At 34.7% G+C, this 12,755-nt stretch overlaps 1 protein-coding gene across 1 annotated transcript; it reads left to right on the top strand.

Annotated features, from left to right (window-relative positions):
* Window positions 1-10,058: 10,058 nt before the first annotated feature.
* Window positions 10,059-11,991, top strand: LOC145628207 (protein FAR1-RELATED SEQUENCE 5-like). The gene is made up of 2 exons (XM_081680516.1): window positions 10,059-10,133; window positions 10,510-11,991. Exons 1-2 carry the CDS (start codon window positions 10,059-10,061, stop codon window positions 11,989-11,991), a joined length of 1,557 nt encoding a protein of 518 aa, XP_081536642.1.
* Window positions 11,992-12,755: the final 764 nt, after the last annotated feature.

Below are 12,755 nucleotides of genomic sequence, written 5' to 3'. Positions count from 1 at the left end.
GGACACATTATTAGTTTCGTGACTTCTAGCTTGAGTTTCTCGCCTGAATAGTGACTATCAAGGGACAAAATTGGCATATTTTTGGGCAAAACGTTATCCCACTAAAATCCCATGTTAGCATTATTACGATAAATTTGATACCGGAGAGTCTATTCTGATTTATTGAACTGAACTGAACTGCACTGATTGGAGCTCAAATGAGCTGATTGCAGTTGAATTGAATATTTTCTGAGAGAAAGAAATTAGTGATTGAACTGATTGGAGCTGAACTGAACTAAACTAAAATTAAGCAGAAAAGAACAGACCCTTATTTTAACAAAACTTGATAATACTCGTATAAGAATATCTTCATTATTTTCGATTGTAAACTAAGGGTATCACTGTACTGTAACAATAGTTCAACTTATAAATGAAAGATTAATTAGGAGATTGACGGGGTTAAATCTTGTGGTCGTCACTCAATAGAGAATGAAAAGCCCATCTTCAATGGAAAAGATATAAAAGCTCATCTCTATTGGAAGAACAATGGAAGAGTGAAATACCTACCCACTAGTGTTAATTATACCCTTAATTTCTCCATTTTCTTAGAGTTTTCGTTTAATAGCCGCCAAAAAGGTAGTGTATGAGACTACCAACTTGTTGTTTGAGTATGGGGACGAGTCGGGATGATAGGCGTGACGGGAGTTAATGAGGCAAAGGAGAAATAATGCTTGTGAAGGAGAGAGGTAGGTCTTCTCTTTTTGGCTTTGTTCCTTCATTATAAAAGGGTTAAGAGACTTCATCTCTTTTTAGCTTCGTTCCTCCATTGTCAAAGGGATAGAGGTGGTTCTTCATCTTTTTTTGCTCCGTTCCTCCATTGTCAAAGAGGGAAGGTGGGTTTCTCTTTGGAGCATTTACATACGTTATTTGACGGAGTGATAATGACAATATAAGTCTACATCATCACCAAAGGGAAGCTATAATACTCCCTCCGTTTTCTTTTATTTGCATCAGTTTGACCGGCACATTTACCGAAATGCAACTTTGACCATTAATATCTTTAATAATTAATTAGTAAAAATTTTAACAAAATTATATTATTGAACTAGACATTATGACGAATCTAATGGTATATTATATAGTAACATTTATTTATTTTATAGAGATGAAAAATCAAGTCAACTATGGTATGTGAATAGTGCAAAAAACAAAGTGACGCATTTAAAAAAAAACGGAGGGAGTAATATTCTAACAATATTTGCTCACTCTACATCAGATCTGTGAGGATATAACACAGAACTTTGTTAATATAGGATATAAATGGGGGTCGACTCTAGTTTCATCCATGAAAAATGTAAATTTAGACATTCATTTTCAAAGTTATCATTTGATAAACAACTATAGAGTAATATTTATCAAGTTTTTTAGTTTTCTTTTGGCGAACACTAATGTTTATCAAGATTATTAACTTTTATTTTCCCAAGTTTAATAATTACCTTTTTAAAATTAAGTTCACCTTGGATTTTTGAATCCCCAACCAAACATTCGAAAGTTCTTGGTGTTCCTAGAAATGCCTGGAATTTTCAAATGCTTGCCCGGGGATCTGAAAATCCCAACTTGCTTGGATTCCCAAGATCTCCAATCGCTTCTCATGGTTGAACAAAAAAAAAAAAAAAAATCACTGACTTGCTGGCATCGATCCCCTTGCTTTTCTGAATCCTCAACATCCTGCTTCCTTGTAGCCTCGACAACAGTTGTAGTTTGGTTGAATTTTTTAGAGGCTTTGTTTGGTGGTGGTTGAATTATATAGTGGTTGAATTGATATGGAAAAGTAAAAGTGGCAGTTGAAATTCAAAAACTGGAGGTGAATAAGTCTGTTCATATAAAAATATGGGTGTTACTATACCAGGCAAAAAGCGAGTGTGGGTTAGTACCCTGAATAAACGAAATTTTCATTCAAAAAATGGTATTCTTTTTACAAAAAAAAAAAAAAAAAAAAAAAAAAAAAAAAAAAAAAAACCTCTTGTCTAAGACTAGCCCCAATTTCTCAACATGAGAAACGTTTTGTGTTTGTCTAATGGCAAAAAATAAAAGCATAAACATCCTGTTGGTAAATAAACGAGGATCAATTGATTCCAGTAATGTGTTTGATATGTGCGGAACATAGACAACAATATGTAAAGCGTAAATTTGAGAAAAATAAAAGTAGACTATAAATGAGTTGAACAAATGATGGATATATACGTGGTTTGGCCAAATTAGACCTACGTCCACAGGAAAGGGATGATATTTTCTTATTAGTTTTCACAAAGGATAAACAAAATATATAATAAAGAAGATACAAGACTCTATATCTGACAAAATATCTCAATGGAGTTGCATATTTGCTTGAATTGGTTAGATTAATCAACATCAAGTAACCTTAATGAAATCTTAGATTATTCCACAAGGAATATCATTAGCGGCCTTCATAAGCATACCTGAAAATAGGAAGCAAAAACATCTTCACTAGACTAGGCATATAAGTGTTATATAAGGCACATCAATGTCACTTCTCCGGCCTCGACAATCCTTCGTAAAACAGCTATAACCTTATCTTATCGGAATTGAGCATATGACATATCGTTGGAAATCTCTTGAAACAAGTTGTCACCTCCAACTAGAATCACCTGGCCCAAAGATTACTTTTTGGATTGAGAGATATGTGTTTTTGAAGGTGTCTCTTTGCCATTTTACTAGCTTCCAATTTGAATCGCGTCCAACTTGCTTCCTTGTTCTTCCTCCTTTTATTTTCTCAACAACAATGGCAGATTATTCACCTACACTCATACAACACCCGCACCACAACAAACCTTGGCCTAACCCCAAATCCCCAATAAAACTATGGCGTCTTCGCCACCAAATATTTAACGAGAATCCTAAGATTAAAATACAAAGTATAGAAATTAAGGGGCGTGGTTAACCCTAAAGCTAGGTGTTTCTGTTAGAGATATGAGATATCGGAAAATATTGTGTAATATATTTTCCGTAGATATCATTCAGAGAATAATATATTTTGTATTATCTTATGTTAAGATATTATTTAGAGAATATATCATTAGGATATATCTTTTAGGAATATTGTTTCCTATCTTATGTTCGTAGGTTTTGTATAAATACTCAACCTATTGATGAATAATGATGAAGCAATACAAAAAAGCTATTCATTCTATTTCTTCTCCCTAATTTGTCATGGTATCAAGAGCAGGTTAAATCTTGGGAACGCTCACAAAAATTTCCCCCCCTGCCGGTGGGTTAGAAAGTTGTTAAACCCACCGGTGGGATTCAAAATTTTGCTTCCGCTATGCAATATTAATACTCTTTAAATTTTTATTTATTTTTTGGGTTGGTACACGTTAATCATATGTGTATGTGAATTTTTTTTTTGGGAGAATTTTTTTTTTTTTTTTGTGGGAGTATGTGAGTGGACTTCCTCCACTATAACACGTCTTTCGAGATGAAGACATTAAATAGCGTTATGCTTGACGCAATATTTAAAAAAAAAAAAAAAAAACAAAACCGGCTCTCTTGTGTCGTGAGACAAGATATATTTGGTTCTCCTTGTGCCGTGAGACAAGGTTTGTGAGTTGATTCGAGCATGATTTTGCTCCTTTGGATTTCAGTGTGGTTTACTCTAAAAGACCAATTTGAGTGTGGTTTACTCTGACAAACCAATATTTGATTGGAGCTCGGTTTTGCTCTAGAAAAACCAAAAATTGTTATATTTACAGGTTCGAAAAGAATGGCGTTCCTGTTTGATTAATGACAGATGAGTTCGAAAAGATGAACGTTCTCATCATTGAAAAAGACGAAAAAATTGAAGGAGACATCACAAGAGTGTGCATCTCGGCTTCAACAAATTGAAGAATTTCCAATCGCAACGTTCGTATTACTGCCGTTACGATTGCGGGAGGGTGTTAGAGATATGAGATATCAGAAAATATTGTGTAATATATTTTCCGTAGATATCATTCAGAGAATAATATATTTAGTATTATCTTATGTTAAGATATTATTTAGAGAATATATCATTAAGATGTATCTTTTAGGAATATTGTTTCCTATCTTATGTCGTAGGTTTTGTATAAATACTCAACCTATTGATGAATAATGATGAAGCAATACAAAAAAGCTATTCATTCTATTTCTTCTCCCTAATTTGTCAGTTTCTCATTTTCTCGTGAGCTTTCTTTCTGCCATTGAAGCTTCTAGCAAGCTTTTAGATTCTATAACATTGTTCTGCATAATTTTCATTATCTTCCACCATGGATTCTCATCTAATTGAAGTGAATTGTTGCAAAATTTGAGTTTTCTAGATTCCTCAACCTCCATTGTTGAGGATAAATAAAGGTGGGTTCATGTTATTAGTTATGTCATTTGGAGCGGTTAATGTGAGCTGACAAATATATCCCTAATTTATTGAGGGAAAAACCCATAATACTTTCTTAAGATGATTGGAATGTTTCTCATTTTGAGAAACTTATATAAAGCCCTCATATACAAATATACAACTATTAATCAATGTAAATAGAGAAGCTACATACTTATCTAGTGATTTTCGTTTGAATCAACATTCATGCTACATTCCTACTGTATTACAACATGTAACGTGACAACTAAAGCCGAACAAACAAACACAAAATGACGAAAAGCAAATGTGTAAGAATTATTTAGAGGATGAACCATCACCAATTCACCACTTTGGCGCGGAGGAAGGTAGGGCCAACAATGCATGTGTATCCCATGACATTGAGTGGAAATCACTATTTGTAAAATGACATTGACACAACTTTTTTCTTCTTCTAATAATGTCAGATCTTCTTCCCCACCTTCATAAAATCCCCATAAATTCTGCCTTTTGCTGGCCTTAACTTTGACCATTCCGACCACCTTAAATTAAACTCCTACTTAATTTAATTTTCAATTTTAATCTGTGCTTTTTTACATCATTTTTTTTTAACATAATCAATTAATCACCCTTTCCTAAAGTTGAAGTACCATTATAATAATTAATTACATTAAACCCAAAAAGCTGCAATTTTTTTTTAAAAAAGTCTTGTGATTTTGGGTGTTTTATTTTATTTTATTATTGTATTTCGTGGGTACCCTTCTTCCATATAAGGACAAGTTCAAGATCTTCTGAGCAAAAAATTGAAGTTTCTGGGCAAATAAATCATTGGGTAAGTCCCTTATATTTTATTTTATCTTTCTAAAATTTGATTTTTCTTTAAGTTTAGCTTTATATTTGGTAATTTAGATTTCATTTTCTGATGAATTTCTTGTTTCTGGGTTTGCTGTTTTAAGGGTTCTTAAAACTATATTTAGTGCAAATTTTGGCTGATTTTATTGTAATGAATGTGTAATTTTTGGGGTTTTAATCAAGTATGTTGATGGGTATTTGTTTGATATTAGCATTATTATCTATAAAAGTGTAATTGTCATCATTACTTTTGATTAATTGACAAGAAAAAGGAAAAACCATATCTTTCTGTTTTTCCTTGTTTTCTTGTTACTAATCATTACCATCATAATTGTTAATCACATGATTTACCTTAATGTTAGGAGCTGATTGGTTGAAATTGAGGTTATTTGAAGTTGGGTTTTTCTCTTTCTTTTGACCTGTCAAGAAATTGTCAAACTTGCCTTGAATTCAGTAGTATGCTGCTGTAATTTGGGAGTATAAGCTGTATCAGTTTGTTATATGATGTATGTAGGTGTTGATTCTCACTATTCGTTGTTGAATTGATAATGTTTTGTTATGAAATTGGTGTTTCGGCTTGATAATTGGGCTTTAGTTTATTTGTATCCTGAAAATGTTGGGATGTGATAGAGTATAAAACATATTCCTGGGCCTCAACCATCGGCTTCAGCTTTTGGTTGAGTTGGTCCTCAGGATGCATTTAATCTTAGGATTACTTTCATCCATGTTGCTCCAAAGAAAGCGGAGTGGAGTTCCACAAGTCGCGACACGTAGATGATTTAGGAGCATTGCTCCAGTGAGTAATTGTGAATTTGTTTTTGTTTCACTGCTTCACATGAATGCATACTGTCTACCATCTGCAAGGATACTATATTGATATGTATTTGAAACTTTGGGAGGTTTAACATTTACATTATAATACTAAGATACAGTACTTATGCTACATATGTACAAAGTACAAGCACATTTGACATTTAATATGGATTTACAGGCTGTTGCAGATGTTGATTGTCTAGTTTGATGTCATTCCAAAACTAGATTTAAAAGGCGAGGATTGGTAGCATTTCTTTTAGCTCTGCAGGTTGTAATCATGGCTCCTACACTGGAAGCAATCAGAGGTGGTGGAGGTTCTGTCAAGGTAGGCACCATTGGAACGATTGGTTCTTTGATGATGAGGGAAATTGAATCTTCATCCCCGCGTACCTCAGTTCCTGTTGTTCGTGGTAACGGCCCTCTGAAGCCGCGTAAGTTGATGAGTGAAGCAAGTAGCAGTAGTAGCAGCAGTACTCCCACCAGTATGAAGCATAAAAGCCCTGAAGCTTTTAGGAAAACAAAAGTTCAAGATCTTACCACAACAACTACTCCTAGACGACCAAAACAAAAGACACCATTCGAAGATGTGGGAAATAATAGCACTGTTAGCCAGGGAACTAGTAAAAGAAGCCTAGATCCATCAGGCAAAACACGGAGCCACAAACGTAGCTATCATATCCCTATGCTTGGCTCAGAAAACATCCATCTGGAAAAAACTCCTATACGGGACAAACCCACAAAGAAAGGATCTACTATTGTTGATATAGTGGACATACACTGTGGGAACCCAGGGGGTTCCATAAGCAATAGACTGAAGAAGCTTAATTTTTCGAAACTCTCTCAGAGCTTCATGTAGTAGAAACTTATGGACTCTCCATCACTTAGTCCTCAGGTTTTTATAGTTAAACCCAACAGCTGAGTTTAACCTTTTGCTATTAGAAACATCAACCATCGAACACATGTTTGATAAGAAGAACTTGCTTCCTCCTCCTTGTTTCTTCTTCTTTTGAGAAATAACCACTAATTTGGAGTTGGAATCTCGAGCAATATCTCTGCTGCAGCTTACCTGATCTGATTGACAGTAGTATTTTATCTCCTGCATTATGAGGGAGCCAACAGTTCCTTTGGTTCCGATTTCTACAGGAACTTCTGTGGCCATTTCTGTTGTATATTTAGTGTTTGTGATGATATTTTGGGGGTGTGAAGTTAAGACTTCTTAGGCAGGCTGGTTGTTTATGGACTAGGGGTTCTGTTATCCGGTCTTATACTCGACGATTTGATGCATGAACATCTTGCCTCATGGTTGTTCTTTATCTAGAGGTTATTGTCATGGGACTCTTTAATAGCTGGAGCCTTTGAACTAACATGGGTGTTGTGGTCATCATAATCTTGTGCTTGCAGGTATATGTAAATATCAATTCATTATATCAATTTGCATTAACTTCCCTTGGTGTTTTTATAACTTGGGACCCTATTTATATTTGTTATGTAGTACAATGAGTTGGGTGCTCTCTGTGACTACCATCATAACAGTTGCTTTGTTGGTTTTGTTTGCGTTACCGTCTTATACAATAAGGTACGAAAACGTAAGAAAATGATTTTGGCACTATCAATATGAGACACTTTACTCACAAAGACGAGTTTCAAAGTTAGTTTGACAATTTTATACATCGGTGTTAAAATCTTATAATTTATACAACGTATAGGTGTATCGTGTATAATTTGAACAAGATCGATAAGTTTAGAAGACTATTGCTCCGTAATTAATAATGGAAAAGTACTATTCTTGATTGCATTAACCTTATTTTTGGACAAATGCAATAATGTAAAGCTCATGTAGTATGTTGGTCCATAGTTCATATTAGCCCGGGAATATAGAGATTCTGAGTCACATGGTTATTAATACAGCATTTATTTCTGATAATGGAATTCATAAGCACATCCTCTAATTTTGTTCACACTAATTACAGATTTCTGATTTTTGTATATTTTGATAATAAGGTAATACTAATCCTCAACTCCTATATCCCCTCAAAAAAAAATCCTCAACTCCTATATAAAAAAATTAACACACATGGCGCATCTTTAAGGCTTTAGTATTTTGGCCAGGATATAGGACAAGTTAGCTTGACATTTCATTAGTATTACTATTTTGTTTAGAAAAATTATTAGTTTCATAATAAACCTAAAATCCGATATTGACATAAAATTTGACCAAAAATTATTAGTTTCATAATAAACCTAAAATCCGATATCACATAAAATTTGACCCGAATTCAATTTCTACAATCTACGAGTAAAGTATTATATATACGGAGTATATTAAATGTCTATTGCCAAAATAAATTGAAGTCTCATATAATAAAATCTTGGTTTTCTAGTCGAGACACTAAAGAAAAAACATCTATAATACATATGGGCACAAATTTTAAAGGGTATATAGGAAAGTTTAGTACGGAATATGTTAAAAGTTATAAGAGCATAACCATCCGTTGCCCTTTTGTAATGAGCATAAAGAGAGAGAAATTGAAATAATATTATAAAATACAAAAAATAGTATTTTCGGAGAGAGAAATGCCATGACCAGGCCATGACCTGTAGCAAATGGTGGGCAAAAGATGAGGGTATGCCACTTGTCTTATAATAATTGGCCTATAGTGTTATTTTTAATATTCTGTTTAACGTTTTATATGTATAAAAGATTTATGACTAGGGCAACCAATGAGAGTATATTGACATAGCTGGGTATAGGAATTGGGCATGAATGAAGTGGAAGAGAGAGATATGTATTAAATATTTGATAACCACCATTAGCTTGGGCAACCAATGACTTTGCTCTAAAAATGGGGGTATCTAGGTAATTGTACATGAAACAAATATAAAAAAAGACACGTGTTTGGGACTAGCGTTTAGGTAGTTTTTGAGATTACTCCATAACTTTTAGTTTTTTGACTTGGGCAAAACACTACCTAATTAATTTTGGGATACCTTAATTAGGAAAACAGACAATTACTATTGGGACGAAGGGAATACTTTAAAACCATTCAAAAGTTATTGTCGAACAACCTTAGAGGTGGGGATCTACATATCGTGTACTCCCTCCATGTTTTAATAAATGTTACACTTTCTTTAGACAAAAAAAACTACATTTAAATACGGAGTATTATACTTCATCCGTTACGAATTACTCGCAACGAAGGGGTATTATTTGTGAGACATAAAATATTCCTTTGTTGCGAGTAATATGTAACGGATGGAGTATCTTTCTCCTCTCATAGTCCCCATCTAAACCCACTATATATTTTTTTTCTCTCATATTCATTACTTTTAAATAAACTAATAACCCCCACTATCTTTCTTTTACAATTATATAATTTTGTAATACTTTAACTACCCCCACGTATCTCTTATTTTATTTAAGTCAATTAAATTACATAAAACTATGTACTAGCCAATTTATATTACTCCCTCCGTTTTTAAATACTTGCTCCAATTCTCTATGCGTGTAGTTTTAGGAGAAATTGGAGAAAGTAATAAAATATGGAGGGAGTGGGGTTGGTGGAATAATAAAAAATTGTAAAAGGCAAAAGTAGTGCAGAGAGTTGGAAGAGAGAGAATATATGTGGGGTCCACTAAGTGAGAGAAATTAATTAAATAAAAACTTTATAAATAAGAAAACGGAGCAAGTATTTAAAAACGGTCGAAAAAGAAAAGTGGAGCAAGTATTTAAAAACGGAGTACTTACTACGTATTAAAATAAGGAGGAAGTACTCAAAAATTAGATTTAAAAAGTGAATTGCTATTTGCCACAATAAAATTACTCAAGTTATAGTATTAAATGACTTTCATGCCCCTTATAATTTTAAAAGTTACATAACAATCCAACCATTACTAACTTTGCCTTTGCTCCACCTTCACCATTAGCTCCACCACCCATACTATCACTCACCTTGACTGGTCCACCACCACGACTCCACCTTGACCATCATACACCACGACTTTACCTTGACCACCCACGAGATATAAAATGAGTCGACGACAGTCGGCGTTCATATCGGAGGCACTTGGCGGGGACGATGAACCGTCGACGCCGTCGAGTCAGGTATATGTCGGGCTTTTTTTTTTCAATTTCCGATGTGCCCGGTCGCATGCTATATGCGACTATACCACGGTATAATCGCATGCTATATGCGACTACACCGTGGTATAGTCGCATATAGCATGCGACCGGGATCCTTTATATATATATATATATTTTTTTTTAAGCAATTCGTGTAATTTATATTTATTAATTTTTGATAATTATTAAAAATAACAAAATACACTTAATTTAATTAGTAAATTTATGGCTTAATAAAAAAAATTAGTAGTTTAAATTTGCAAAAAAAAAAAAAAAATTATATTTGTTTTCAATTGAATTTAATTTAATTTGTAGTTAAATTTAATTTTAATTAACTTAGTATTTTTCTTTCTTATAGGATCCAATTGAAGATTTTGGCGGTGATGGGGTAAATTATTACCCACATTTTCAGACCGATCAATTATTTCCAACGTATCGAGAGTTGTCACAATGGGCGAAAGACATTGCACTAACACTCAAATTTCAACTTGTGTTTTCTTACAACCCTAACGGATGGTTGTATTTGAAATGCAATCGTGGTGCAAGAGATAGGGGGAAAAATAGAGATCTTAGTGTTGCTCAACGACCAAAGACAAAAACTCAACATTGCGGTTGCAAGTTTTTGATCAAGGGTTATAAAGTCTCTGATGATGAAGGATGGCAGATTGTCTTGGGTCCCGATGCATATGGAAAACACAACCATGAGCTAATTGTCTATGAAGAAGGCAATCGACAAATGAGCAAGCTTAGTCCGGGTGCGAAGCAACTTGTTCGTGACTTGACCGATGCAAAAGTGAAGCCACAAAATATCTTAGCGGCTGTACGGAATCAGTTTCCTGATGATCATCCCAATCGTAGACATATTTACAACTTTAGGGATCGGTTGAGACTTGAAGATGCTGATGGTCGAGCTGTTGTTACATATTTCCTTGAACTTAGTATCGAGTCGCAGTATACACATTGGAGCTTGGTTGACCCGGATACGAATGTTTTGACTCATGTATTTATGGCACATCCTACGTCTCTAGCGCTCTTACGCACGTATCCGTGGGTCATTGACATTGATTCAACTTACAAGACAAACAAATACAAAATGCCTTTTTTGGAGCTCGTTGGTGTTACTCCTTGCAACATGAATTTCTTGATCGGGTATGCTTTTATGAAGGATGAGAGCGCTGTGAGCTATGCATGGGTGATAGATAAGTTAAAGTTGCTGGTTGGTAGTGATGTATCGCCTACGGCTATTATAACCGATTGTGAGTTGGGTTTGATGTCGCCTATTCGGGAAATATTTCCTGACACTGCTCATTTACTATGCACATGGCATATTAACAAAGATGTAGAGCATAGAGTTAAGAAAATAACGAATAATAAAGATCAAAGAAAAATTTTCAGGTTAACAAGGTGGAATCCAATTCTCAATGCCACCACATTAGATGATTATAATAGAGCGATTCGGCAGATGGAGGAATCTTATGTAGCATTTCCTGCTGTGATTTCTTATGTGAAGGACACTTGGTTAAACAATTATAAGGAGAAATTTGTGAAATTTTGGACCAATGGTGTGCTTCACTTTGGCAATGTCACCAATTGTAGAGTGGAAAGTGCACATTCATCTTTGAAGGGGTGGTTGGAAACTTCAACTGGTTCTCTCGATTCTGTATGGGACAAGGTAAACAAGGCAATTGAAGATCAGGTCACACAGATTAAGCAATCACTTGAGCGCAGTCGACGCAGTCATGGGCGGATATATGATGTTATGCCATTACAACATCTTAATGGACGTACCTCCCACCATTGTATGTTGTTGTTGGTGAATGAGAAGAAAAGAATGAGATAGTTAAGTCATGAGGTGAATGTTCGGTGTGGATGTGTTTATAAGACGACTCATCATATTCCTTGTGCATGTGATATACGTCGTGCCATTGATTCGGGGACATACTTCTACTTAGACCAAGTGCACCCCTTTTATAGGACACTAGTGATTGGTGAGGATGGTTGTGTTCCGACTCCATTGGATGACCCCGGTCATCAGTCACAGGACAGTCGATTTTTTGAGAGTCTTGTGCGTGAAGTGAGTAGAAGTGACCCGACAATCATGCGTTCTGTATCTCGCCTAATAGATGAACATCTCCATTCCGATCAATTTGATGTTAATGAGCCGCCTAGGAACACAACTACTAGAGGGAGACCACAATCAATTAGTACACGACGTAATCGTAGTGTATGGGAGTATACACGTGGTACTCGTGGGCGTCGTGGTCGTAATGGGGGACGCGGTGATGGTGGTCGTAGTGGAGGTCGAGGTAAGGGTACTCTATGTTTTTGTAATTTTTTGTTTATTTTGCTATACTTTGATGTTTATGTTAACTACAAAATTAATAATTCGTTATTCATCAGGAGGAAGAGACATTTCAGATTTTCCTTACCTTTATGGGCTTCCCGATATCATCAAACCATTTGTGGAGGATTGGAACAATGTAATGGGTGACGGGAATTGTGGATTTCGATGTGTTGCAGACTTTTTCTTAGGTAAGCCTTTGCATAAAGTATCTATCACATTATATTCCAATGATTTTACTTAAAATTTTGTTGTTTAATTTA

The sequence above is a fragment of the Chenopodium album genome, chromosome 4 (genome assembly GCF_948465745.1).
Source record: "Chenopodium album chromosome 4, dcCheAlbu1.1, whole genome shotgun sequence".
NCBI classification, from domain to species: Eukaryota; Viridiplantae; Streptophyta; class Magnoliopsida; order Caryophyllales; family Amaranthaceae; genus Chenopodium; species Chenopodium album.
This window is presented reverse-complemented; position numbering and strand designations above follow the sequence as displayed.

What these genes read in the sequence shown, in the direction of transcription:
- LOC145628207 (XM_081680516.1), top strand. Translation starts at nt 10,059, where the DNA reads ATGAGTCGACGACAGTCGGCGTTCATATCGGAGGCACTTGGCGGGGAC. An exon ending in CGTCGACGCCGTCGAGTCAG is followed by an intron (nt 10,134 to 10,509) that starts GTATATGTCGGG and finishes TCTTTCTTATAG; the next exon opens with GATCCAATTGAAGATTTTGG.